General features: G+C 55.7%; 1 protein-coding gene across 4 annotated transcripts; it reads right to left on the reverse strand.

Annotated features, from left to right (window-relative positions):
- Positions 1-877: 877 nt before the first annotated feature.
- Positions 878-26,165, reverse strand: SLC51A (solute carrier family 51 member A). 4 transcript variants are annotated; one of them, XM_073359076.2, is made up of 12 exons: positions 25,905-26,165; positions 15,695-15,920; positions 13,290-13,375; positions 11,718-11,972; positions 10,685-10,779; positions 10,179-10,333; positions 9,616-9,689; positions 7,174-7,332; positions 6,282-6,393; positions 5,839-5,985; positions 4,615-4,720; positions 878-1,335 (listed from the first exon to the last, which is right to left on the reverse strand). In XM_073359076.2, the coding sequence occupies exons 4-12, from the start codon at positions 11,750-11,752 to the stop codon at positions 1,199-1,201; spliced, it is 1,020 nt and encodes a 339-aa protein (XP_073215177.1). In that variant the 5' UTR covers positions 11,753-11,972; positions 13,290-13,375; positions 15,695-15,920; positions 25,905-26,165; the 3' UTR covers positions 878-1,198. The 4 variants fall into 4 exon arrangements, with proteins under 4 accessions (XP_073215177.1, XP_073215174.1, XP_073215176.1 ...); XM_073359073.2 differs by having other exon boundaries at positions 11,718-11,993; XM_073359075.2 differs by lacking the exons at positions 15,695-15,920; positions 25,905-26,165 and adding an exon at positions 15,634-15,649 and having other exon boundaries at positions 11,718-11,993.
- Between the last annotated feature and the right edge of the window lie 355 nt (positions 26,166-26,520).

Genomic DNA, 26,520 nt, shown 5'->3' on the forward strand with positions numbered 1-26,520 from the left:
ATGCCGCTTTTCTTTACCAGTTTATTCCAGACTGTATTCTACAGCTCTGCAAGTGCAAGGCCGCTTTTTCTTTCTTTAATTCCAGCCTGGCAGCTGAGTCTGTTCTGCTAAAGCAGAGGGGACATGCAATCTGTGCCATGTTTGATTTGCAGTTAGAAAAGTGGCAGCATTTTCCAGTGGAAAATAGACCTCTCTAGGAGTCAGGATGCCTGGGTTCTCTGTTCTACCACTGTGACCTTAAACAACTCACTTAGCCCGTCTGTGGGTTTGCTTTCCCCATGTGTGTAACTGGAATACTAATACCCATCTTTGTGAAGGCTGTTGGGGCCTCTGGATGAGTGGTGCTGTAGCTGTGATAGGTACTGACGTTTCCATAATTAAAGCTAGCAGCTGGGGCCACTAGTTTGTATAAAGCGGCTGGGTTTTTCACACTTCCCCTGACTGCATAAGTCCATAGAGACTCATTTGTACACCTCAGTGTTGGAATATCCCCATTTGTCTAAACCAGGGGTTCTCAAACTGGGGGTTGGGACCCCTCAGGGGGTCGTGAGGTTATTACATTAGGGGTCGCAAGCTGTCAGCCTTCACCTCAAAAGCCTTCACCTCAAACCCCACTTTGCCTCCAGCATTTATAATGGTGTTAAATATATTTAAAAGTGTTTTTAATTTATAAGGGGGGGTCACACTCAGAGGCTTGCTATGTGAAAAAGGTCACCAGTACAAAAGTTTGAGAACCACTGGTCTAAACCGATGGAAGTGGTAGCCAAACCCTCAGCTCTTTGAGACCAGAAGTAAGCAGAGTTTTAGCCCCCACTTTTTTCCCTTTTGTTAAATTGAAATGGAGGAGTAGTGTTCGTTCCAACAGCAAAGAGCCCAGTTTAAGTGCCTGGATCGATTTTTATTCTGTATTTATACAGCACTCGAGGTGGGCTAGGCACTTTACAGATAAGGCCCCTGCACTAAGAAGCTGGTTTACAGAAACTTTGGTTCATATCCTTTGGATTTCAGAGCCATCTACCATCTGGATGCAAATTGTGTTTCCCTCCTATATGTCACTTGCCAAATGAAACTTCAGACAGCTACCTAGGGAAATATTCTATCACTGTGAAATTGCAGAGGGAACATGTTTTGGCAAAAACTCCTTGTGCCATGGCTCTGTGCTCTCAGAAGCTCCTTTCTGGTCACCACTTCTTCCTGTCTAGGCTTTGCTTTCCATGTCCCCATCCAGAAGGCTGAAAGGTTGGTATCCTGCCTTGTCGTCCTGTTTTCTGTAATACATCCTAGTCACCACCGTTATGATGAAGGTCTCCAGGATAAGCAACTGCGCACTCATGTCTGAAAACAAACCAAGAAACAGAGGGGTTAGTTGACATGTCTTTCATTAGCGTTCTTCCCTATTCACTCACCAGCCAGAACAGTAGAGTTGTTTAAAGAAGTATGTTACAAAGGTAAGGGGAAATCAGGATTCACTAGCTCCCAGCAGTTACCATATGGGGGCTAAAAATATTTCCTTTTGGACAAAGGATTAATTTGCTCTTTAGAGCAGCAGAATTTCACTTCCATGCAGGTGAACAGTACCTATGTCTAGCTAATGAGTAAGGCCTAGTTCTGCCTTGTCCCTCACCCAAGGCAGGGGCCTAGTCTCGCAGACAATGCAGTCTACTTTGCTTTTACAAGAGTGTTGAAGAGAAGCTGGCCTGGAAAATTCCCAGGAGAAAGGGCTGGAAACAAATACAGCAGCAGCTGGATTGACTAAACTAACAGTTGCCACTTCAACAGGCTGTTTTTCATTGGTGAGCAAATGTGTAGATATGCCTAGTCTCCTGCTGCGTCACGACGTTGAAAATTACAGCTGTCTTTGCTACAGTGGAGATCGCAGGTTTGTATAATTTTTGGTGGTGCCCAGAAGGGGTCCAAGTCCTGCCCCCCTCCTCCCCCTCAGCCTTCCCCACACACACCCCTTCCTTGTAAGCTGATACATATTTTTTTAAATAATGTAAAAATAGACTGGAAACAGTAAACATTTAACAGTTTTCCAATATTGCACAATATCACTATCGTAAGAAAAAATTATTTAACTAAGAGTATCAACTTTATTAATACTCGTTTGAATACGAAAACAACCCAGCACTCTTGGATCAATAACCCTCAAAAGGAAACAGCTCTGTCTAATTCGCTATTGGACTCCAACCATGTAAATCTTGACAGCTAAGACTGATGAAAACTCCTTTTCTGATCTTTTAGATTTGCCACATCTTTCTTTTGTAAAAAGAAAAGGAGTACTTGTGGCACCTTAGGCAATTTATTTGAGCATAAGCTTTTGTGAGCTACAGCTCACTTCATCGGATGCATACTGTGGAAAATACAGAAGATGTTTTTATACACACAGACCATGAAAAAATGGGTGTTTATCACTATAAAAGGTTTTCTCTCCCCCCACCCCACTCTCCTGCTGGTAATAGCTTATCTAAAGTGATCACTCTCCTTACAATGTGTATGATAATCAAGGTGGGCCATTTCCAGCACAAATCCAAGGTTTAACAAGAACGTCTGAGGAACAGTGGGGGGGGAGGAATAAACAAGGGGAAATAGGTTACTTTTTATAATGAATCAACCATTCCCAGTCTCTTAACTTCAGTTTGCAAGCCATCACTTGATGAATTACCCTTTTGTTCTTTTTCTCTGGGTAACTTTATTAAGAATGTATCCATTGTTGTTTATTATTACACAAAATTAATGGGATTATTATTACACAAAATTGTGGGAGGAGACTCAGGGTAGGGCAGAGGGTTGGGGTGGGGGGGGGATGAGGGCTCTGACTGGGGTGTGGGCTAGGGATGGGGTTTGGGGTGTGGGAGGGGCTCAGGCAGAGGGTTAGGGGGGGTGAGGGATTTACGGTGCAGGAGGGGGCTCAGGGTTGGGGTGTGGGGGGTGAGGAGTAAGAGATTCCTTTCCTCTCCCAGGCTGGAGAGCCGGCAGAACTCGGTTACATGACTGGCATTACTACGCGGGGTGTACACTATTTTAACTGGCTTTGTTGTTTTAACTATTATACAAATATTTCAGCCTAGTAACCAAGATGAAAGGAATCTAAAAGGGTAAATCTTCATTAATGTGCACAGGGAGGTAAATGCGAAACTCTGTTATTGGAGACATGGCCAGCCTGAAAGCCATGTATTGTAAACAAGTATTTCTTTACCTCTTTATGGCTCTCTCTAAGTCTGCACATCTCTTATCTTGGACAATGAAAATCAATTAAGGTGCTTCCAAGTTCTCAGTGTTGTAATCTTCGGGTTGCGAACACTTGATGGAAATTTGTCCTTGCTGTAAAACCAGTGTTTTTAATGGAATTTAAAAGAATAACAGGGGGGGTATTTTTCTGTGGGTCTTCAGGGTTTGTTTTTATAAAACTAATTTTTGAGATAAAGTGTCACCTTACTCGGCTTGTCTACACTGGGGTTTCACACTAACAAAAACTGCCAGCACAAGTCATGATTAACTGGGCATGGATTGTCTACACTAGGGGCTTGCACAAATGCAGCTATGTTGATGTAAAATAACCCAGTGCGGACAAGGCCTACAAGTCAGACAGTCTACCCCCCACAGCAATGCACCCCTAAGAACCACATGGAAAGAAATGCCAACTCCAAAGCAAAGAATGGGGCCGGGGATGACAGGTTCACTGTGCAGGAGGGGGCTTGGGGCTGGAACAGAGGGTTGGGCTGTGAGAGCTCTGAGTGGGGGGTGAGGGCTCTGACGGGGGTGTGTGCTCAGGTGGGGCTGGGGATGAGGGGTTAACGATGCAGGAGGGTGCTCAGGGCTGGGGAAGAGGGCTGCAGGGTTCACGGTGCAGGACAGGGCTCAGGGCTGGGTTACAGGGTTGGGGTTGGGGGAGTGAGGGCTAGGGCTGTGGGCTCTGGGGCGGGTCTGGGCCGGGGATGAGGAGTTCAAACTTTGGGGTGCAGCAGGCAGGCTGCCCTGGGGCTGGGGCCAGAGAGGAGGACTCCCCCCAGCCCTCTCCCCACCAGCAGCAACAAGCTCCAGGGTGGGGCCTCCCTCTCCCCGGCACAACACTCACCCAAGCCCCAGGCTGCTGCTCAGGAGGTCCAGACAGGATAAGCCCCCTCGGAGTTGCCGGGCAGGGGGTCTGCCATGCCGCTGCACCGCCTCCCCTCCGCGGGTGCAGCAGTCAGCCTGCCACCCGTGCCACTCCATTAGCCGGCAGCGGCCAGTGAGGGAGGGCAGTGCAGAGCTGCAGGGGGCAGCTGCCTGGGGCAGGCAGGGACACTCAGGGCAGAGGTGCGGGGGCAGCAGGCAGGGCCAGGGGAAGAGACCTGGCCCTGAACATTGGAGGAGCCGGGCCCCTGGGGCCCTGAATTTGTTGGAGCCCGAGCACCAGGGGCCCATACAACTCGCCGCCCTTCATGGAGATGCAAAGAAGGCAATTACACTTTCCTTCAAGGAGTGCAATAAGAGGAGCTTCTCCTTTTCTTTCAAAAGGGAAGAAAAAAACATTGTGAAAATATTCCTGTGCCATGGAGAGAGAGGCCGACTTCAATCCTGGGCCAGTTTTCATCCTTAAACTAACCCAGGCCAGGGCCTCTTGCTACTCACACTGTGACCTCGTCTTGGAGGACAAGGGCGGGTCGCAGGCGATCTGGCCGCTGCTTTGCAGGATGCTCAAGATGGAGGGCTGTAGCGCAGTCAGGATGAGGAGCACCTGCCACCAGAAGAAGTGGGGATGAGAGAGCTCTTGCAAACTGAAGGACCCCCACCAGGGGGTGTGTTGGTGTATCCAAGGCCTAGCCCCTTCCTTCACGCTGACTTTCTCATTCTAGCAGCTAGTAGCTTTCTTGCATACCCTTGGCCTCCCGAGGCCCCCGCAGCAAGCTCCAGCTCTGCTTTGAATACGTGTCCACGGGTCAGCCTTGCTGCCGCTTTGTGCTAGAGACTCAGCTGCTGAGTCTGTCACCACCACCTACCCTATTCCTCAGCCGTTCGTGCCACTACACTGGTACCTCACTCTATAGCCTTAAAAACCGGAGTAGAGGGGGTTTAATGTTAGCCCACTTTCCTGATACTTAAAGCATCTAAATTATTTCCTGGGACCACTCCCTGCGTTCCCATATCAGGTGAGGAACTGGTTCTTGAGCCCTACAGGGGTTACACCACCCAGCTTTGTGTCTAGGCAATAACTATACATTATTCAAACTACAGTGACCAGTTAAGTCTAAATATGAGTCCTTTGCTGATCCTGCTGTAGCTTGGGAGAAGCACAGTATCCTCTCTTTTGGGGCAGACTTCATAAGATCTTCCTCTTTTCTCCTTGGTCCACAATTCCTGCCCTCCCCCTCACCCCCATTTTTTTTTTAAACTAAACTTTCAAATCCCTGCTTACTCAAAGGAATCTTTATGTCAGTTTCTCCATTTTTACATAATTTCCCCCTTCTGTGTCTGCCATTTCAATGCCAGGTATCCTAGCGTGTGCTGGAATCCTTCTCTGTCTTGATCCACCCTCCTGTGTACTCCTGCTGCTCACTCACCGCATATGGCAGGGGTACTTGTGGGAAAGCGGGGTTGGTCTTAAGCATTGAGCTGGTCCTATTGCTCATTCCACACCTGAAGCCCCTCATGCTCCTTGAGAGGACGAGGTAGTTTCAAGACAGGGGAATAGAAAGGCAGCCAGCTCTGGGGTATCAGCCAGCCGGAATATGGTATGCTGCACATGTGGGGCGAGTGGAGTTTTGAAGGACCCAGTTTATAGGTGCAAAGGCCAATGAAAGCCCCTTTGAGGCCAGGAAAATGCTAACAATCGGTAATCACCCCGAGCAATGTTACCTGGAAACAAGCGAACTTGGCCCCCATGTTCTGCTCTGCCAAATGCACCCTCGCCTGGCGGAACATGATCCCAAGGGCCCACAGAGCAAAGATGGTGGAGAACCCAAGGCAGGTGTTTATCCAGAGTGCCACGCTCTTAGCGGAGATCTGGGAGGGACAGAAGAAAAGGAAGCATGGCTGTGATTTCCAGCCCCGAGTAGGAGATGGAGCATTGTCCAGGATGGGGCACAGACATGCTGCCCTGATACCCCTGGGCACTGGGGAGAGATGGAGAATCCGAGCAAGACAGGCAGCCCCACAAGTTGCTGTCATGTTCCCCTCCCGCTGCACAACCAGGGAAGCAGTCTCCCTTCTAATGCTGGAACTATGGCCCAGAGTCAGAGGTAGGGCTACAGTGGTACCCTAACCCCTCTGCCTTCGATGGGTGAAGGATTATGACTTACATCAGCTGGATTGTAGTTTCCATCTTCAGCCAGGGCCAGCCCCACAAAGACACAGGCTGTCTTGAAGAAGGCGAATTGGAAAGTGCCCAGAAGAAAGAGTTTAAGTTTTCTCCTATGATGGCAACAGAGCAAGACGTCAGTGACCGCTCCGGAGCCAGGAGCTTGCTCCTTGCAAATCTGCTTTTTACCCAACCTTCCACCACTTGCCACCTTGCCTTGCCCTCAGGCCACCCCTTCTAGGCCTGCAGAACGGACTATAACATGAGACTGGAATGCCCTGTGAGCCAGAGACCAAAACTGCCTTGTGAAATTCACGGGGATTTCTAGTACAGCCCTTCCCTGCCACTGGCCAAGCACATCGGACAGCAAACTCTTGGGAGCAGAGACCTTGCCTTGTGGGGCTGATCTATAAATCATCCCACATCTTTCGCTTGGCTTTTGGTAGCACCTGGGAGCCCTAGTCATAGACCCTGCCCCCACGGTGTGAGGTGCTGGACAAATGACAAACGAAAAGACAGCCCCTGCCCCAGAGCACTGACAGTTTCCGTATAAGATAAGATGACAGCTGGATCCAGACAGACTGGAGAGTAGATGGAAACAATGAGCCAACACTTGGGGCTGCTCTAGATTGCACAGAGGTGGACTGAAGCCAACCGTTGCCCCTTCCCTCCACGGGGTGTGGTGCAAGCAGAGCTCAGCTGCTCCCATGCTTCTGGCCAGGCACCTTCAGAGGGAGTTATGAGGTTCAATGTACCTCTTGGGAGAAGCTGCACCGCCCAATGGCCGGCTTCTCGTAAAGGGAGGGGCTAAGGAACCCGCATTCCTCCCAGCCACTGCTGTCCCTGTATAGTGCCCCAGGGCCCCCATCAGCGCCCAGGCCCGGCAGCCTTACTTGGTCATAGTGATGCGCGGGCAGCAAGGGCAGCAGCAGCAGCAGGGGCCTGTGCTGATCACCATGGGCGTGTCCCTCAGGGCTTTGAGCAGGGCCTCCTTCCCCCCGAAGCCTTCCACCATGATCAGCATGAGGAGGTAGAAGCATATGCTGAAGTACCTGGGGGCAGCACGGGGGGCAGAGAGCGAAGTCAGCCCAGGGAGGTGACAACGCCACAGCACAGAGTTTGCTCCGCACGGGGCCAGGCCCCGCTCCTGCAAGGTGCAGAGACAGATTAACACACGGGGGGGGGGGGGCTGGCCAATTTGGCAGCCCCCGGAAAAATCTCATGATGCTTGGGCAGCAGGATTTAGCTGCTGCATCGTCTGCTCTGCTAGTTGGGCTGGCTGGGCTTGGAGCAAGGCTTCTTGGATGAGCCGGTGAGGGGATCAGCCGGCGGGAGGCTCTTGCATCTGGCTGGGCAGCCAAAGGGAGATGGGGAACACCACCTCCTGCTGTGTCTCCTCCAGTCCCGGCTGGAGTCCTACTGCCCCGAGCCCAAGGACACAGGCTACAGGCTGCAGCCTGCAGCACATCAGCGACCGGGAGAATGTAGACAGGAAGAGGGGTGGGCTGGCTGCTGGGATGGGGAGCTCCCCGCAGCCAGGGGCGCTGGGGAAATCCCCACTACCTCAACCCACCAGTGAGCTCCCAGGGAAATGCAGCCCCACAAGCACATGGGGAACCAAGGGGGGGCTCTCTGCTGTCCTCAATGGGGGAAACATGGAAACCCCCAACCCTACACACACACACACCCCCCGTGGTCTCTGCCTTAGCTCTCAATATTCAATCACTTCTCTCCCCAGGTGTGACCTGTTCTCTCTCTCCTCCTCTTCCAGTTTTTTCCTGTGTCTTTTGGTGATTGCAAAAGACATGGTGAGACGGAGGCTTTGTCTGGGTTTTTCATACCTCCAGCCACGGTTTCGAGGCCTTTGGATGCCCCTATCTCTGCACCTCACAATGCAGCATTATTTACCTCATCCTAGTATGTCATGAGGTAGCCCTGTTTACCCCCACGTGAGATCGTTGTGGATCCCACCTCTCCACGCATGTGGTTCTTGCCGTGGGATCTTAGGGTGGGTTCTTGCCATATCCAATTTGACAGGGCATTATTCACCCCCTGCTCAGCTGATATGAGGCCTTCCGTAGTACAGTTCTCCCACTTCGGCAGTGGATGAAAGACATAGTGCTATTTACCGACGGTACGTTTAAGCTCTGTGTGTGTTTCCCCCTCACCCAGTATGAACTGATGTGGCTCTGTTTACACGGGGCCCCAGATTCCAGCCCCAACTCACTCAACTATGAACTTCACAGATGAATTGTGGCCCACCCAAATTTACTTCACAAAGATGGCCGGTGGAAACAACTGCTGCCCTAGGCATCCATTCCTATGGGAATGCCAAAGCCAAGCCGGGCTAGGGATAAAACATAAAGGACAAACCCAGATAGTTATAGAAATGGGAGAAATGTATCTTGGGAGGCCCTTCAGCTCCAGTGACTTATTTCCCTTCCCTCCATTACACCAATGATGAGGCATTGGGAGAAGGGAGTGCTGAATATTCTCTCTCTGCAGGATTATTGGACAAACTATATTCTCATTGGCTTAGTAATGACAGAACTTGCTGTGGTGTGCTCTGGCTAATCAGAACCTGGCCTCTTCTTCACAGTGTGATTGAATGGATACGTACATGCTCGTTTCTGTTTACGTTTTAGCACTAACTGTTACAGCTAACTGGTAAAATGTCACCTTGCTCACGGTTTGACATGAACTTTGGCACCCATCAGAGTCTTTCAATGTTTCTTCATAGCTGAAGTGATCAATTGTAAACTTTGCTTTAAATCAGTTCTCACCATTGGCTGAACCTTACAGTTCTGAATAATGAGTCATTGTGCCTCAGGTTTGGCTTATTTCTTTTAATTAAGTTACTTTCTGGAACGGTGCCGCCTGTTCTTTCAGACAATAGAAAAACTGAAAGATAACGCGATCAACAGGTGGGAAAACCGCACACTGGCCATGTTCAAGATAATTGGGGGAGATGAAAGACCCGCTTCTTGGCCTGCGAACAACTGATTCCTGTAATACCAGGGTTGCCCAGGTTAGCAGTGTGATGGTATGGATAAGATCTAGCTAGATTCACTTTCTGTGTGGAAAAATTGAGCAGTTAATTTAGGCATAAGGAACCGGGATAGGATTTGCTTCGTTAGTAAGGCCGTGTGTAAACACTGAATTGAGTCATCTTATTAATACAGTTTGATACATCCATGTTTTTTATGCGGCGGGAAGAACGTTCTTTGTGCCCAGGGCCCTAATAAATCTTAATCCGCCTCTGGCTAGGCCAGGAGCAGCCGGATCAGTCCGAGCTCCCCCAGGCTGCAGCGGGGCCGGGTGGTAGCAATACTCACATGCCAATAGCCATCTCCACCACCATCATGGAGCGTGGTAACCAGAGCCCAAAGCAGCAGAACACGGAGACCATCTGGAGAAGAAGGGAGGGCAGGCCCAGCGTAAACGGGAGGTAGCCAGGCATGCTCCAGTCCAGTTCCCCCACAGGCCCTGGGGTAGGTGGGTGAGCGGATGGCAGAGATGGGCCCACAGCAGAACTCTGGAGCTCCACGGGTCGGCCCGTTTACAATCCAAGCTCTATGGGGCTGGATTTTGCAATTGGTCCCTTGCCCTAAAGTGGTCTCAGCATCTCATCACCCCCGCTACTTGGGGGAGCTCAGAGACCCGGCATGATCCCAGATCCCCCTGGGATATTTGCAGTGCCCCCAACTCTGGATCCACTCTCTAATGCGGATGTAATAAACCAGCCCAGCACGGTCCCCTGCCCTCCGCAAGCTAAAGCTCCAGGGCTCGCTCCCAGCCTGCACTGTCCATCAGCATAACAGGAACCCACAGCTTGGCTGTGAATGCCCGCCAGGATCCTGTTGCCATCCCCTCCCTCACAGCGAAGGCTGGGGCTCACCGTGGGGGCCGAGCTGCTCCAGATGAGGGTTTTCATCTTGATCACGCATCGGATCTTCTTTGACAGGTAGATGGCTTCTTCAAGGAAGATGGCGACCGACACCAGTGTCAGGAAGGTCATGAGGCCATGGATGGAGAGCTCGATGGGGTCCAGCTCTGCAGGGAAGGGAGGGGATGAGAGAGATGTCACGGCCGTCCCTCCCATGCAGTGCAAAAGCCCCCTGGAAATCTGCATGAGATGTGAACACGCTCTAGGGAGGGTGAGTGGTTGGCCAGCCGTCCCTCTGCCTTTTCTCCCCTGTCCTCAGGGCTGGGTCCCTGCCCCTCCCCACTGCCCCACTTCCCTGCTCTCTCCCTCAGCCCTACAACCAGGAGCCCTTTCCCCCTGCCCAGCACCAGGGCTGAGAGGGCGGGACTGCTCTGTGACCCAGCCAATATTGAGTCCTGGCCCAGTCTAACTCTCCCCCTCCCCCCGCCGACACCCATGGGGCAGCGCCCCCCACGTACTGTACAGCAGCTGCAGCGAGATGGGCGGCTTGGAGACACAGGCCAGGGGGACGCTGAAATTCGTAATCAGCAGCTTAATCAGCTGAGGTGAGAACCTGCAGGAAAACCAGGCCCCAGGTTAGCTCCGCTCTCGGGCTGGAGTCCAGTCCCACCTGTGGGGAGGGATTCGAGGGGTGCAAAGCGGCCCCAGCTCTTCTCGGCCAGCAGCTTGCACAGGGCGCTGTAAGATCTGCCCATCTGCAATGGGTCATCGGCCAAGCTCGCCCAGCCCAGCTACGCAAGGGCTAATCATACAACTTGGCCCCCTGCAAAGCCCCATGGCCACTGGGAGCGCTGCTGGCCTCCCTGGGTGGAAAGCACTCGATGGGCAGCCCTGATTCATAACCCCCCCAGCCGGGGCAACAGCAACCAATCACAGGCTGCAAAGGGGCCAGGGGACGAGGAGTGACCCCTGTGAAATGAGTGTGGCAGGTCTCAGCCCAGTTCCCTTGGAGCAGGTGCCCCAATGACTAATCACTCGTGGGGCCTGGGTTTAAGGTGAGGTGAGTTTATGGCTAGGCATTTCTGGGCAGGGCTGGCGTAGTTAGAGTAACCAGATAGCAAGTGTGAAAAATCCGGACTGGGGGGGTGGGGATAATGGGTGCCTACAATAAGGAAAAGCCACGAAAATCAGGACTGTCCCTATAAAATCAGGACATCTGGTCACCCTAGTCGTGGTCGGAGGTGACCAGCACTAACTGCCCCAGAGCTGGCAGAACAGGGTGACACATCCTGCTTCCCTGGGTACTCAGCCCTCTGTAGCAGATGGGATCTGCCCTGGCTTATAAATAATGGCACTCAGCAGGGAGCAGATTGCACCAAGTGTCTGGACATTTCCCGAGGGCATTGGGGCCGGAGGGGGGGTGGGGAGGGAATTCACCCTCCTCCTTCACACAGTCCTCAGCCCCCAGCACGCCCCACACCAGTGCAGAACCAAGCAGCTGCCAGCTGAGCAGCGAGGAGCTGCTCTGCCTGCAGCCTCGAGGTCCCTTACCTGGGGTCGGATAGGAGCTCTGCAGAATACTCCATTCTGCCCCTTCCCCCGGCGATCACGCTGGCTCCTGCTCACCTTCCACAAGCCCAGCTGCTGGCTGGCAAAAGGCTCCAGCAGCGTTTGCCAGGCGGGGGCAGAGTCCCAAAGGTCGGCGCTCGCAGCCCGGCCTTGTGCCGTTGTAACTCCCCTTCCGGGGTGGGGGGAACGGATCAGTGGTCACGATGCATCCCCCGTAGGTAACCGGCTGTGGTCTGTCTGGGGACACAGACACTCCAACTAGCAGAGCAAATTCAAGGGTTACCACGAATCTCAGTCAACCGGTTTGCACAAATAACTCCCCCACCCCGCCTTCTCTGTGTGTGTCAGGAGGTTCATTGGAGGAGAAAGTGGTTCATCCCCGCTCTGCAGAGAGGAGCTGCCTTGGCTATCAGCTGCCAGGTTATTGACCTGGGGCCCAACAGCACTAACCAGCCAGGATTGGGGGACTTTGCATCCACAGCAGGGAGAGGACGGCTTTCTAACGTGGAGAAAGTGGAGTTAATGCAGTGTGTGCACGCATGTGTTTTGTGGGGCGAACTCTGGCCCCCCTGCTCGGTGGGAGGGTGACTCCATCATTCAGAGAGCCCTGGGGGTGACAGTGGAGGGCAAAGCAGACAGGAGTTTGCCTTGGGACCCGGCTGTGCACGAAGCCAGTTCAGCTCTGGGCTTTGCAGTAGTGAGCCCACGTGGGGCCTGCTCTGTGGGGCTGGGCCCTGGCACAGCTGGGCAAAGTGGAAAGAGTTCAGCGAAGAGCAGGGGTGGTGGGGGGAAGCAAGTCAAGGGGGAACAACTGAGAAGGGAAAATGAAAGAAGCAGAACAAGCTGAAACTGGTTGAGCAGCAGCTCAGGGGGAGGGGATTCATTGGAGGCCTGAGGGGGGTGCACTCGCTGCAGTGGGGTGGAATTTAAAAAGAGAAAACATGGGAAAGGGTCCGGAGAGTGAATCGTTCCCCTGGAGCAGCTCTGTTGCTTGGGGCACTTAATGCTAGCCTGGACGAACTGCCAGCAAACAGGTCAGGGAACAGCCCAGCCCCGGCCCCAGGAGACGGACCAGAGCAGCAAGTGGGTCATTTCCATCTCTAACGTCCAGTCCTACAGATGGAATCGCAATTAACCTTCCTGCCACCACTACCGGCCTGGGCTCCCGGCTGGCCTCTGGCTTCACCTCCCTGGGTGCTGAGCAAAGTCACGGTGAAACCTTCTACCAGGGACACGTCATGGTCTCTCGGCAGCAAGGTTTTGCCACCGCTCCAGTGCAGTTCTGCAGTGTGGGGTGTGGAAACCCACCAGCCCCCCAGGCTGGGCTTCACTCTGATTTGCACCAGAGCTGAGCTGCAAGTAGGGGCCCAGCCTGTGGGCACGTGGGGATGGGCTTGGAGCTGCCAGGGACGCCGTATGAATATTGTGTGTTAACCAGGCTATTATGATGGTTTCCTGCGTAGCAGGGCTGTCAGGAAATGCCCCCAGGATGGGGCAGGCAGCGTATCCTACCCACATCTCTCTGACACTGGAGAACAATGCACAAGCCTTCACCTTGATTCACCGGCTCAGCCCCCTTCTGGGCCTGTCAGGCTGGTTCCCCCAGAAGCGAACTGGTCCCTGTGGAGTGGGGTCAGGGCCTGGGAATCAAAAGACGTGGGGGAGTTTGAGACACTGAGGCAACGCCGGGGTGGGGGGAGTGTCACGTGCCCAGCGGATTTCTACCTTCCCTATAGCAACAGCTAAATGTCCCAAAGCGACGAATGCAGAGGGGCCATGCAGACTCTGCCCCAGCCCACTACATGGGACTGCTTCTCCTTCCTTGCGGAGGGGCGGGGGGTGAACCCCCGCTTCGGGGAGGCTAGCCTGCTGGCCCCGCCCCAGCTGAGGCCCCGCCCCTGAGTCCCCCTCGTTCCCCCCGTGGCTGGAGCCTCTCCCCCTCTTGCGACTGGAGGAGCCCAGGCTGGCTGGCCCCAGCCATGCTGGCCAGCCCAACCCCCCCACCCCGGTCTGCCCGCCTCAGTTGTGCCAGCCGGCCTGACCCGCCCTGGCTGGCCCAACCCCCACCGGCCAGCCCGGGCTATGCCGGCTGGCCCTACTCCCACCAGCCCAAGCCACCACAGCGGCTGGCCCGAGCTGCCCATGGCTGCCCCAGCCCCTGGCTGCCGGCCGAGCCCCAAGCTCCAGGCCTGGGCGGGCGCTCAGCCTCTGCGGGCTTCAGGGGACGGGGCGCTGAGCGTGGACAGGGCCACAACCTAGCTTAGGGGAGGCTTAGCCCCCCCGGCCAATGATACCCGCTGCCCCTGCCTGCTGGGGCAAACGCCCGGGCCTATTCCTAGGCTAGAGGCTGCTCTCCCTCCCACTCCTGGGGCAGGGGCTCTGCCCCGGGGAAACCGCTCCCCTGGCACTGCTGCGGGGCTTGTCCTGCCTTCCAGTTAGCAACAGCTGGCATGCCCTCCCCGAGCCTCGCTGTGCGTGCGGGGCTGGCCCGAGCCACCTGGCATCGCCGCTCCCCCCGAAACGTCTAGAGGTGACGGGTGGGGGGGGGGCGGTCATGTGCCCCCCCAACCTTGAAATCCCCTCCCGCATCAACAGTTACGTGTCCCCTCTGTGACCCACAATCCGGCAAGGAGAGAGCAGGTTTGGCGAGGGAGGTATCTGGCCCTCAACCTCCAACTCCCATCAAGTTAGGAGACTAGCTACCCGTGAGGATCTCAACCCCTGCCAAGCGGGCCCGGAAACCTTCGGCCTCCCTGGTCCCCAGCAGGAGGACGCGGGACGCCAGGTGTGACAGCCGCGCATGGGGGCTGGGTTAAAGCCCTTTTCTCCGAAGCGCTCTGCTCCTGGGGTTAAAGAAACGGCACTGCTTGGAGAACGGCCGTTTCAGCTCAGTGGCAGCCACAGGTCACAGCGAGGGTTGCCAAGTTTCGAATCGCACAAAACCGAACACCCTTGCCCCGCCCCCTGCCCCGCCCCTTCCCCTAGGCCCTGCCCCCCGGTCACTCCATCCCCCCTCCCTCTGTCACTCGCTCTCCCCCACCCTCACTCCCCTGCTCACTTTCACCCGACTGGGGCAGGAGGTTGGGGTGCAGGAGGGGGTGAGGGCTCTGGCTGGGGATGCGGGCTCCGGGGTGGGGCCAGAACTGAGGGGTTCGGGGTGTCAGAGGGGGCGCCAGGCTGGGGCAGGGGGTTGGGGTGCTGGCTCTGGGGTGGGCCAGGGATGAGGGGGTTGGGGTGCAGGAGGGGGCTCTGGGGTGGAGCTGAGGGGTTGGGAGTGTGGGCGGTGGCATCAGGCTGAGGCAGGGGGTTGGGGTGCGGGAGGGGGTGAGGGCTCTGGGCTGGGGTGTGGGCTCTGGGGTTGGGCTATAAATGAGGGGTTTAGGGTGTGGGGGGGGCTCAGGGCTGGGGCAGGGGGTTGGGGTGTGGGCTCTGGGGTCGAGCTATAAATGAGGGGTTCAGGGTGTGGGAGGGGGCTCAGGGCTGGGGCAGGGGGTTGGGGTGTGGGCTCTGGGGTCAGGCTATAAATGAGGGGTTCAGGGTGTGGGGGGGGCTCAGGGCTGGGGCAGGGGGTTGGGGTGTGGGCTCTGGGGTCAGGCTATAAATGAGGGGTTCAGGGTGTGGGGGGGGCTCAGGGCTGGGGCAGGGGGCTGGGGCTCTGCATGCTGCCTCCGCCAACAGGTGCCACCCCTGCAGCTCCCATTGGCTGCAGTTCCCGGCCAATGGGAGCTGCAGAGCTGGAGCTCGGGGTGGGGGCAGCACATGGAGCCCCCCCTTGCAGTACCTCCCCCTAGGAGCCGGAGGGACATGTCGCCACTTGCAGGAGCCGCGTGGAGCCGGGTGGGGAGCCTGCCAGCCCTGCGCCAACCGCACTTTTAACAGCCCAGTCGGCGGTGCTGACCGGAGCCGCCAGGGTCCCTTTTCGACTGGGCGTTCCGGTCAAAAACCGGACACCTGGCAACCTTAGTCACAGCTCCTGAAGGGAAGAACCGCAGCTGCTGATCCAGTTGGCCCTGCTGCTGGGCCAGAGCGGACGGCACACGGGGGACCCCGTCTGAGCGTGAGCAAATCGAATCCGCGATGACAGCCGTGGAGTGGAGGTCCAAGGTCCGAGCCCGGCGGGGTGCACTCAGAGAGGATTCAGTGGTGCAGCCAGCTCCTGCACCATGCAATAGTGACTGTTTCGATCTAGGGATGCAGAAGAGAAGTGACACACCATCTGCCAGCTTTAGTTACACTCTCTAGGTTGTCCGAGCCAAACTGCCCTGCCCAGGGGCTGCCTGATGCCCATGTTTGCGCTACCGGCCATTCAGATTGCGTATCTTTAGTGAGAACAAACGTACCCGTTCATTAGGCCATGCGGCTTTGTGTGTGTGTGCGTGTTTCTCAGAGCTGGACGTCCCCATCCAGCTCTTCGAACCGACAGGTTTGTCACAGGGAGAGGTTTGGTGTTGTCAGAAGATTGTCAAAATTCAAGTTTTCTGTATCCGGCTTGGATCCAAAGAGAGCCTAGCTCAGGGTCAGGCTGACCAGATAGCTGGGCCCTGAACGGCGTCTGTCTGCACTCAGATCTCTACAGCACGAAGCGATCAGTGTGTGTTCAGAAAAATATATGGGGTCTCTCAGCAAGGAGATGGTCATATTTTCCTTCACCACTAGAGGGCGGTCCTAACAAGCTACAGAGGAGTTTGAATACTTGGTTCATGACGACTTCTATCTCAAAGTATGTCTACACTAAAACCACGAGGAGTCCTTGTGGCACCTTAGAAACTAACAAATTTATTTGGGCATAAGCTTTCGTGGGCTAGAACCCACTTCATCAGATGCATGGAGTGGAAAATACAGTAGCAGGTATACATAGTACATAAAAAGATGGGAGTTACCTTACCAAGTGTGGGGTGGGGGGGTCAGTCTAACAAGACAATTCAATTAACAGTAGACTACCAAGGGAGGAAAAATAACTTTTGTAGGTGTAATGAGGGTGGCCCATTTCAAACAGTTGACAAGAAGGTGTGAGTAACAGTATGGGGAAATTAGTCTTTGTAATGATCCATCCACTCCCAGTCTTTATTCAGGCCTGATTTGATGGTGTCCAGTTTGCAAATTAATTCCAGTTCTGAAGTTTCTCATTGGAGTCTGTTTTTGAAGTTTTTTGTTGAAGAATTGCCACTTTTAAGTCTGTTATTGAGTGCCACTCGTTATGGGGATGAATGGTTATGCAAACCAATACCCCAGTAAAAGAAAAATGGTTCTCCCGATCCCAAAGGACCAAGCCCTAGACCCCGGTCAATATACAAATCAGATCTTACCACAAATCACGCTGTTGCCAATCCTTTAGAATCTAAAATCTAAAGGTTTATTCATAAAAGGAAAGAAATATAGATGAGAGCTAGACTCGGTTACATGGAATCAATGACATACAGTAATGGCCAAGTTCTTGGTTCAGGCTTGCAGCAGTGATAGAATAAACTGCAGGTTCAAATCAAGTCTCTGGAGAACATCCACCGCTGGGAGGGGTCATTCAGTCCTTTGTTCGATGCTTCAGTGTAGCCAAATCCCTCCAGAGGTAAGAAGCAGGATTGAAGACAAGATGCAGCACGTTTTTATAGTCTCTTGCCATGTGGGCTCTGCTTTCTTTCTTTGTCCCACGGACAAGCTGCCTCTCCCATGGCCTGGAAAAACCTCAGAGTTCTGTCCGTAGGCAGGTCCCTGCCTGCCTTGTTCAGTCCCCAGGCGTGTCTGCCTTCTCTCAGTGGGTCAGTTGTGGAGCTGATGGTCCTTAATGGGCCCTCAAGCAGGCTAGGCAGAGCTGACACCAACTTGTCTGGGGTGTCCCCCAGAAACAGAGCACAAGTGTGAACTACAGACAGTCTAGAGCCAATACTTATAACTTTAAATACAAAAATGATACCTGCACACAGACAGCATCATCCTAACCAGCAAACCATAACCTCGTCTTAGACACCTTATTTGACCCCCTATATGCAAGATTTGGTTCCACTACAGGACCTTGGTTGCAACCATGTTCTATATGGTCCCAGTTCAAGTCAATAAAGTGAGAGCAGGGAAAGTGAAAAAAACTGTGAAAGCTGAAGCAGAAAAGGCAGAAGACAAAATGTCCAGAGGCGGTGCACGTGGGGGGTGGACGGAGCAGGGAGAATGCTGAGAAGAGCCATGGGGTGAGCAGGGGCATTAGACAAGAGACCAGCACTAGCTGCTGAGATGTGATTGCTCTATTAACTATTCTTACGGGTGTTAGCAGAGTGCCCCGTCAGCCCCTGGTGCTTGGTGCTGTACAAACCGCAGAGAGACAGTCCCTGCCCCAGAGCACTTGCAATCTAAGTGCAAGGTGTGACGATGTGACTCAGCAGGGAGAGGGGAGTGTTGACCTGGGAATGTGCCCTGGGGATGGGAGACCTGAGAGCCTGTCACCTGAGCCAGGAGGGGGAGGGGGAGGTGACACCTCCGCCCAGGAATGTGAACAGGGGCTGCAGCAGGGAACCTGCTGGGTGAGTTTAGTTTCAGTTTGGGGCTGGGGAGAGGAACACAGGGAACCCCAGGGCTGGGGTCTAAGCTCCCTGCTCCCCCAGAAGGACGTGATTGAGGGGTCCTGGTTGTACCCACAAGCTCTGTTTTTGGACTGTGTTCCTGTTGTCCAATAAACCTTCTGTTTTACTGGCTGGCTGAGAGTCTCAGTGAATCCCAGGAAGAGGGGTGCAGGGCCTGGACTCCCCCACACTCCGTGACAACTGGTGGCAGCGGTGGGATCTACTGCACCCCGTGAACGGCGCTTCCTGCAGTAAGTGACTGGGGAGCAGTAAAACGAAGGGGAAGTGACGGGGACCAGGCGTGCTGAAGATTCAGAGAGAGACGGTTTCGGGGGGCGGTTAACCCCTGGGAATGTGTGACCAGAGAGAAAGACTTTTGCAGTAACAGGGTCCCCCGGGGGATTGCAGCGAGCGGTCCCAGGGGCGGAGGAATCTGCAGCTCGACCCTGGCAAAGAGGTGGTGACCTCGAGAAGGACTGGCACACGAGGGGCTTTTCCTGGAAACCGTGGGAAGCTGCCCGGCCTGCGAGTGGCCAGCAGGGAGATGTACGCTAAACGCCTGAAGAGCGACCTGGTGGAGCTGTGCAGGCAGAGGGGGCTGCGCATCGGGAGGTCCACCAAGGAACAGCTGATTGCCCAGCTGGAGGAGAGGGATCGCTTGGATGACCCGATCCCTGTCCCTGAGGGAAGCCGCCCGGCAGACGCAGCATGGGCCCTGGGGCCTGACCGGGCTGGGAGGGGTCAGACTGCTGCTGAGGACATCCCGAGACCCTTCCTACCTATGTCCGGGGGAGGGGTTGGGGGAAGCCCGGCGAATACCGAGGGCACCCTGACCCCGGCACCCAGCAGGGGATCCTCCCGGCGGAGCTCCCCATCCCTGGAGCGGAGGCGGCTGGAATGGGAGAGGGAGATGAAAATGAGGGAGCTGGAGGATCATGAAAAACAAAGTCAACATGAGCAGGAGGAGAAGGAGAAACAACGTCAACATGAGCGGCAGGAGAAGGAGAAACAAAGACAGCATGAACTGGAGCTGGCCAGGCTGAGGAGCAGTGGGGCCCCGGCTGCGGCTGCGGTGAGTGCGGGGGGACCCAAGACTGCAAGGAACTTTGATAAGTGCTTCCTGGCCCAGCGGAAGGAGGGGGAGGACATAGATAGCTTCCTGACGGCCTTTGAGAATGCCTGTGAGCTGCACAGGGTTGACCCTGCAGACAGGCTCCAGTTCCTCACCCCCTTACTGGACCCCAAAGCCGTGGAGGTGTACAGCCGAATGACAGGGGCGGAGGCAGGGGACTATGAACTGTTCAAACAGGCCCTGCTCCGTGAGTTTGGGCTGACCCCCGAGATGTACCGGAGAAGGTTCCGGAGTCAGCGTAAAACGCCTGAGGTCACCTACCTACAACTGGCCAACCGGATGCAGGGGTATGCCCGCAAGTGGACAGCTGGGGCCCGAGCTAAAGAGGACCTGCTGGACCTAATCATACTGGAGCAACTGTATGAACAGTGCCCGTCCGACCTGAGGCTGTGGCTGGTGGACAAAAAGCTCGAGAACCCCCAGCACGCAGGGCAGCTGGCCGACGAGTTTGTGAACAGTCGGTCAGGGGGTAGCCGGGAGGAGCCCCAAAAGAACAGGCCCCCCCCGATGCAGAGAGAGAGTCACCAGGGGGCCTCCCAGCGGGGAAATAGGGAGAACCCCCTCCCACGGGGAACGCCTGGCGTCGGGCCCCTCCGACCCGCTCGAGGGGACCAACGTGACCTGAGCTGCTATCACTGTGGCCAGAGAGGCCACGTACGGTCCCAGTGCCCCGGGCTCAGGGACAAACTGAGCAGACCCAACCTACCCAGGGTTAACTGGGTAGGGACCCAGCTGGACGAGGGGCAGACGACCCAGGAAAGGGGGGCTACCAGTTTACCACCTGCTCCGGAGGGAAGAGTATCCCCGGCCAGCTCCACCAGAGGGCTGGAGGCTCTGGACTCAGGGTGCTCAGTTTACAGGGTGGGCGCGGGGCTGTCCCTCCGGAGAGAGTGCCTTGTTCCCCTGGAGGTGGATGGGAGGAAGGTCAATGGATACTGGGATACGGGCGCGGAGGTGACGCTGGCCCGGCCCGAGGTGGTGGCCCCAGATCGGGTGGTGCCCAACACCTATCTGACCCTGACAGGGGTGGGCGGGACCCCATTTAAGGTGCCCGTGGCAAGGGTACACCTGAAATGGGGGGCCAAGGAGGGCCCCAAGGATGTGGGGGTACACCACCATTTGCCCACTGAAGTTTTGATGGGGGGAGACCTAGAGGACTGGCCAAGCAAGCCCCAGGCCGCCCTGGTTGTGACGCGTAGCCAGAGCCGGCGAGGGGCACTGCGCCCTGACCTCGGGGAGGGTATCACACCGGAGGCGCAGGACCCTACCCTGGTGGGGAGGGAGGGCCGAGGGGCACGGCTCAGAGAGGCGGAGGCCTCGGACCTGGCCAGCGAGAGGGAACCGGGCCCCATCCCTTCCCCAGCCGCTGAGTTCCAGGCCGAGTTGAGGAAAGATCCCTCCTTGCGGAAGCTTAGGGACCTGGCCGACCTCAGTGTGGTACGGACCATGAGGAGAGGCTGCCAGGAGAGGTTCCTGTGGGAGAAGGGGTTCCTGTACCGAGAATGGGCTCCCACAAGGGAAGTAGAGTCCTGTGGGTTCAGGAGGCAGCTGGTGGTCCCCCAGAAGTATCGCCGCAGGCTCCTGTACCTGGCCCATGACATCCCCCTCGCAGGGCACCAGGGAATCCGGCGCACCCGGCAGAGGTTGCTACAGAACTTTTACTGGCCCGGGGTCTTTACCACGGTCCGGCAGTATTGCCGATCCTGTGACCCTTGTCAGAGGGTGGGGAAGGCCCGGGACAAGGGGAAAGCGGCTTTGAGACCTTTGCCCATCATAGAGGAGCCTTTCCAGAAGGTGGCCATGGACATCGTGGGGCCTCTCAGCAAGACGACCCGGTCGGGGAAGAAATACATTCTGGTGGTGGTAGATTTTGCCACCCGCTACCCCGAGGCAGTGCCCTTAGCTTCCATTGAAGCAGACACCGTGGCCGATGCGCTCCTGACCATTTTCAGCCGAGTGGGGTTCCCCAAGGAAGTCTTGACAGACCAAGGCTCCAACTTCATGTCGGCCCTGCTCCGGTGCTTGTGGGAGAAATGTGGGGTCCAGCACGACTGGGCCTCAGCTTATCACCCCCAGTCCAATGGGCTGGTGGAGAGGTTTAACGGGACGCTAAAGATGATGCTGAAAACCTTTATGAACCAGCACCCGCAGGACTGGGACAAGTACTTACCTCACCTGCTGTTCGCATACAGGGAGGTGCCCCAGGAGTCTACCGGATTTTCGCCTTTCGAACTGTTATATGGCAGGAGGGTGAGGGGCCCCCTGGACCTGATGAGAGACGAGTGGGAGGGGAAGGCCACTCCCGATGGAGAGACAGTGGTGGAGTATGTCCTGATCTTCCGAGAGAGACTGGCTGAACTCATGGACCTGGCCAGGGAGAATCTGGCCAGAGCCCAGAGGAAGCAGAAGGTCTGGTATGACCGCACAGCACGGGCCCGTGCCTACGCCACCGGGGATCAGGTGATGGTTCTCATCCCTGTGAGAAAGAACAAACTACAGGCCGCCTGGGAGGGCCCTTTCAAGGTCGTCAAGCAGCTCAATGAGGTAAACTATGTGGTGGAGCTGTCAAACCGGGCGCACCACCGCCGGGTGTACCATGTGAATATGATGAAGCCATATTATGCCAGGGGGAATGTGGTGTTGGCCGTGTGTGGACAGTGGGAAGAGCAGGGAGATGACCCTTTAGTAGATCTATTCCCTGGGACCAGAGCTGGTTTCCCCCTGGAAACAATTCCCCTCTCGGATCAGCTAACCCCTGCCCAGCAAGCTGAGGTCAGGGAGGTGCTGCATCCGTACCGACAGCTGTTTTCCAACCAGCCTGGACGCACTAATCTGACTGTCCACCGGGTGCAGACAGGGTCGCACCCGCCGATAAGATGCTCCCCCTTCCGAGTCACAGGGAAAACTGCTCAGGACCTGGAAAGAGAGGTCCGGGACATGCTGGCTTTGGGGGTGATCCAGCCATCTGCCAGCCCTTGGGCCTCGCCGGTGGTGCTGGTCCCCAAAAAGGACGGGTCGGTCCGGTTCTGTGTGGACTATCGGAAGCTCAATGCCATCACTGTATCTGATGCCTACCCCATGCCCAGGCCGGACGAGCTCCTAGACAAGCTGGGAGGAGCTCGGTACCTTACCACCATGGACCTTACAAAGGGCTACTGGCAAGTGCCGCTGGATGCAGATGCCCGACTGAAATCGGCCTTTATCACCCCTCTGGGGCTCTATGAGTTCCTGACCCTGCCTTTCCGGTGCGAGAGAACACGTGGATACAGCCAGACCAAGGGGGAAGCACAAGGAACCAATGAGCCAGCAGCAGCTAGCACGGTAGTCAGCGGCCGCAGCTCACCAGCAGCCTTGCCTTTGGCAAGATTTTTGGCAACATCTGGGCACAGGAGAGCATTCATTTGTATTTCAGGGGTGGAAAGAGACCAAGGGCACTGGAACCTTGGTAGAAGTGGGGGGGTGGGGCCCACCGGTGACAGAACCGGGGAGGAGGGGAGGGCCATGCCCCCCATCTTGTAACATGGGTATAGTTTGGGGGCAAGGGGTAGCATTGCCCCCCAAAACTGCAAGCCTCAGGCAGGTTTGGAGTGATACTGGCAGGGGTTGCCTCCCCAAACTGCCCATACTAAAAGGGGGGAGGTGCATGGTCCCTCTAACCTCCCCCCAGCTCCAGCACCATTGAAGAGACCCTGTAGTGAGATGGGCCCGGGCACAGCTTGGGGACAAAACAGAGGCGGAAGCTATGCCCAGTGCTGGGATCTCACATGTGCGTAGGCTGTCTGATTAATTTCTTCTGCCCCACAAACGCCGGAAACAGGGAAACGTAACAAACGGGCAAGGCCTGAGCTGGGCCGGACACTGGGCCCTCCACCCGCCAGCAGCTGAGGGGTCCCAGCCCTCCCATAGCAGCAGGGAGGGAGGGAGCCACCAGCTCTACCTGCCCAGGGAACTTGCGCAGAAGAGTCCTAACAAAGCTGTCTCAGGAGAGCTCTGGCCCACTGATGTTAATTTTGAATAAATTGTGGCATGCTAGGGAAATTCCAGAAGACTGAAAGAGCGCTCATGCTTTGCCAGTATTCAGAAAGGGCAAGTGGGACGCGCAGGGTAACTAGGCTGGTTAGTGTTACGTTTCAAGGCACACAGAGAGAAGCTAGATAAAACCATAACTCCTCTTGCTGGAAGGCTGCAACATAACATGACTTTAGTTCTTGAAATCCAGAACAATGACACAAGAGCCAAAACCAGAGAGAGACAAAGCAGGCTGCTCCCTAAAACAGAAAGGCACAGCTGCCCCCACTTTTCTCTAGGCAGTCATTCTGCAGACAGGCACTGATCACCTACTTCTCTACAGAGCCCTCTAACCTGGAAGGACCAGGAAAACCTCTGAGAATTTAAAGTGGCAATTGCTATTTTAACACAGTTTTCAAGACACGACACTTAGCTTGACATCAATCAGTCCCAGGGGAAATAATGGAAAAGCTGATACAGGATTTAATCAATATAAAGAATCAAAGCTAGGAGTGCAGTTCATGCCAGTCTATATGGGTTCATTGAAAATAGGTCTTGTCAGACAAACCTGATTGTATTCTTCGGGGAGGTCACTAGTTTGGTAGTTAAAGGTCACTGCATGTAAGAGACTTAGACTTTTGTGAGGTGTTTGAGTCAGCACCACAGGACATTAACACTCTGCAATATCAGCGGAGGACACGGGCAATGGATTAAGAGCTAGCTAACGGAGCTATCTCAAAGGAGCTGCCGACGGGGAACCCTCATTGCGCATAGGGCTTTCTAGCGGGTGTCTGTAGCAGGGATCGGTGTGAGGCCAGCTACTGTTCAACACTTTCATCGATAAACACAGACCCAGTGCTGGCAAAGTGCGCGGGGGACACACAGATGGCGGAGTGGGGGATAATGATGCGGACAAAGCTGTTGGGCAGGGTGAGGGATCGCTTGGGAAGCTGGGCCCATTCCAACACAATGCATTTTAAGCCCGCCACGCACAGGGACGTACGTCTAGGTCCAAGAACGCGGCCAGACTTCCAGACTGGGGGCCAGCCTCCGGGCCAGCTGTGACTCCAAGGGGTCAGAGTGGACACACACGACCTCCCAGAGCCATGCTGTCACACCGGGGCGAAAGAGCGCCCCGGAGTATAAGCAGGGGAGGAGTGAGTAGGCGCAGGGGGGATCCACCCCCGCTCAGCGCTCGTACGGGAATACTGCAGCCAGTACTGTTTAAAAAGGCTGTTGAAAAACTGCTGCAGAGAAGAGCCAAACAAATGATTTGAGAACTGGAGAAAATGCCTTGAATGAGAGAGACTGCGAGAGCTTGAGGTGTTTGACTTTGAGCTTTGAGCAGGGGGTGGGAGTAGATGACCTCCCGAGGTCTCTTCCAACCCTGATCTTCTATGATTCTACAATTCTCCAAAGGGGGCTCGAGTGGCGATTGGATCACCGGGTGCCAGTTCCCTCCCAGCGAGGACGTCCCTGGCCCTAGCGGGCTCTTTAATGGGGCAGAGAACAGTAGAACAGGAGCCGCTGGCTGGGAGCGGAAGCCAGACGCACTGAAATCAGAGCTAGGGCCCACGGTTTGAAGAGGTTTGAATTACCAGCAGGACAGTGGGGTGGGAGGAGGTATTGTTTCATATTCTCTGTGTGCATATAAAGTCTGCTGCAGTTTCCACGGCATGCATCCGATGAAGTGAGCTGTAGCTCACGAAAGCTCATGCTCAAATAAATGGGTTCGTCTCTAAGGTGCCACGCGTCCTCCTGTCCTTTCTGCGAATACAGACTAACACAGCTGTCACTCTGAAACCGGTTTGAAGAGTGAGGGTGACAAACTATTGGTACACCCTGCCCAGGGAAGCGGCGGGTTCGCCTGGATGGCTTCCAGTGCAGACCTGCTGCATTAGCCAGACACAAGTTACGGGGTTCAGTCCAGGGGTCCCTGGGGGAAAGTTAAGGGCCTGTGCTGGACTGGAGGTCGGAGTAGAGGATCGAACGGTCCCAGCTTGCCGTCAGGTCTGAGCCACACTTTGTCAGGGCTCTGGCTGGAGGAATGGCTATTTCTGTCTGACCCACAAGAGACAGATGGTTCTGGGGGGTTGCCAGACTCTAGAGCCCAGCAGAGAGTGTCCGAACTCCCCCGGGGCAGACACGTTCCTGCCGCAACGACCAGTACAAACCCCATGGCCGCCTCGTCCCTAGGGGGGCCGGGACCCTGGCTCTCAGGCCTTGTCGAGAGCACAGAGTGAACTCGATGGCTCCTAATGCACACGCTGCGTGGGGGCTGACGCTCACCCCAGGGCTCGCGGCTCTGCTCTGGCCCCCTGCTTGTGTCTAGGCTGGTTGGGAGGCCCCGTGTGACCCTGGCACCGCATTGCCCACGCCGCGCTGGCAGCGGGCACTGCAGGAGAGGCAGCTGAGGGTCTGTTCTGCCAGCCTGTCGTGGCCCCGAGGCAGCCTCCCTCACCAGGTGGGCATTGCAGCTCTTACCCTGCCAGATCCTGCAGAGAGGGGGTAGAGTCAGGAACCGCGGTCAGGCCGGAATCCTGGTGCCCTCTGCTCCCCAGCCTAGCCGTGGCCCCTGGGAGCCAGGCCTGGTGCTGTCAGTGGGGCCGTGATTGCTGTTGGCTCAGCGGGGTGCTAAAGCGGTGGGTTACAGCGGGGATCGGTGCCACCCCGCTGGTCCCTGGGCAGGCAAGGAGAGAGCAGCTGGGTTTACCCCTCCCTCCCCCCAAGCTGGCCAGGGGGGAAACTCTCGGGGCTGCATGCTGCACCCGTGAACTTTGGACTAGGCAGAGTTTGTGTGCCAGCCGGGCGGGGGCAGGGAACCCAGTGCTGTCATGCAGCAGCGTTCTGCCCGGGGAGGCACTCCACTGTGTCACACTTGGAGCCAGGACTCCTGGGTCCTCTCCCCAGCTCTGCTGCTGATTTCCTGGGAGGCTTGGGGCAAGTTACTCCCTTGCTCTGTGACTCAGTTTCCCCGTGGGAAGGGTGGCTAATAACACCCCTTCTGCCTCCTTCGAGGGCACCCACTCAAGCCCCTCTCCTGGAGAAATGGGCTCAGTGGGGGTCTCTGGGGCCTTCTCTCTGCCGCCCTCCTGTGGAA

Source organism: Lepidochelys kempii, chromosome 9 (assembly GCF_965140285.1).
Source record: "Lepidochelys kempii isolate rLepKem1 chromosome 9, rLepKem1.hap1, whole genome shotgun sequence".
Lineage (NCBI taxonomy): Eukaryota > Metazoa > Chordata > Testudines > Cheloniidae > Lepidochelys > Lepidochelys kempii.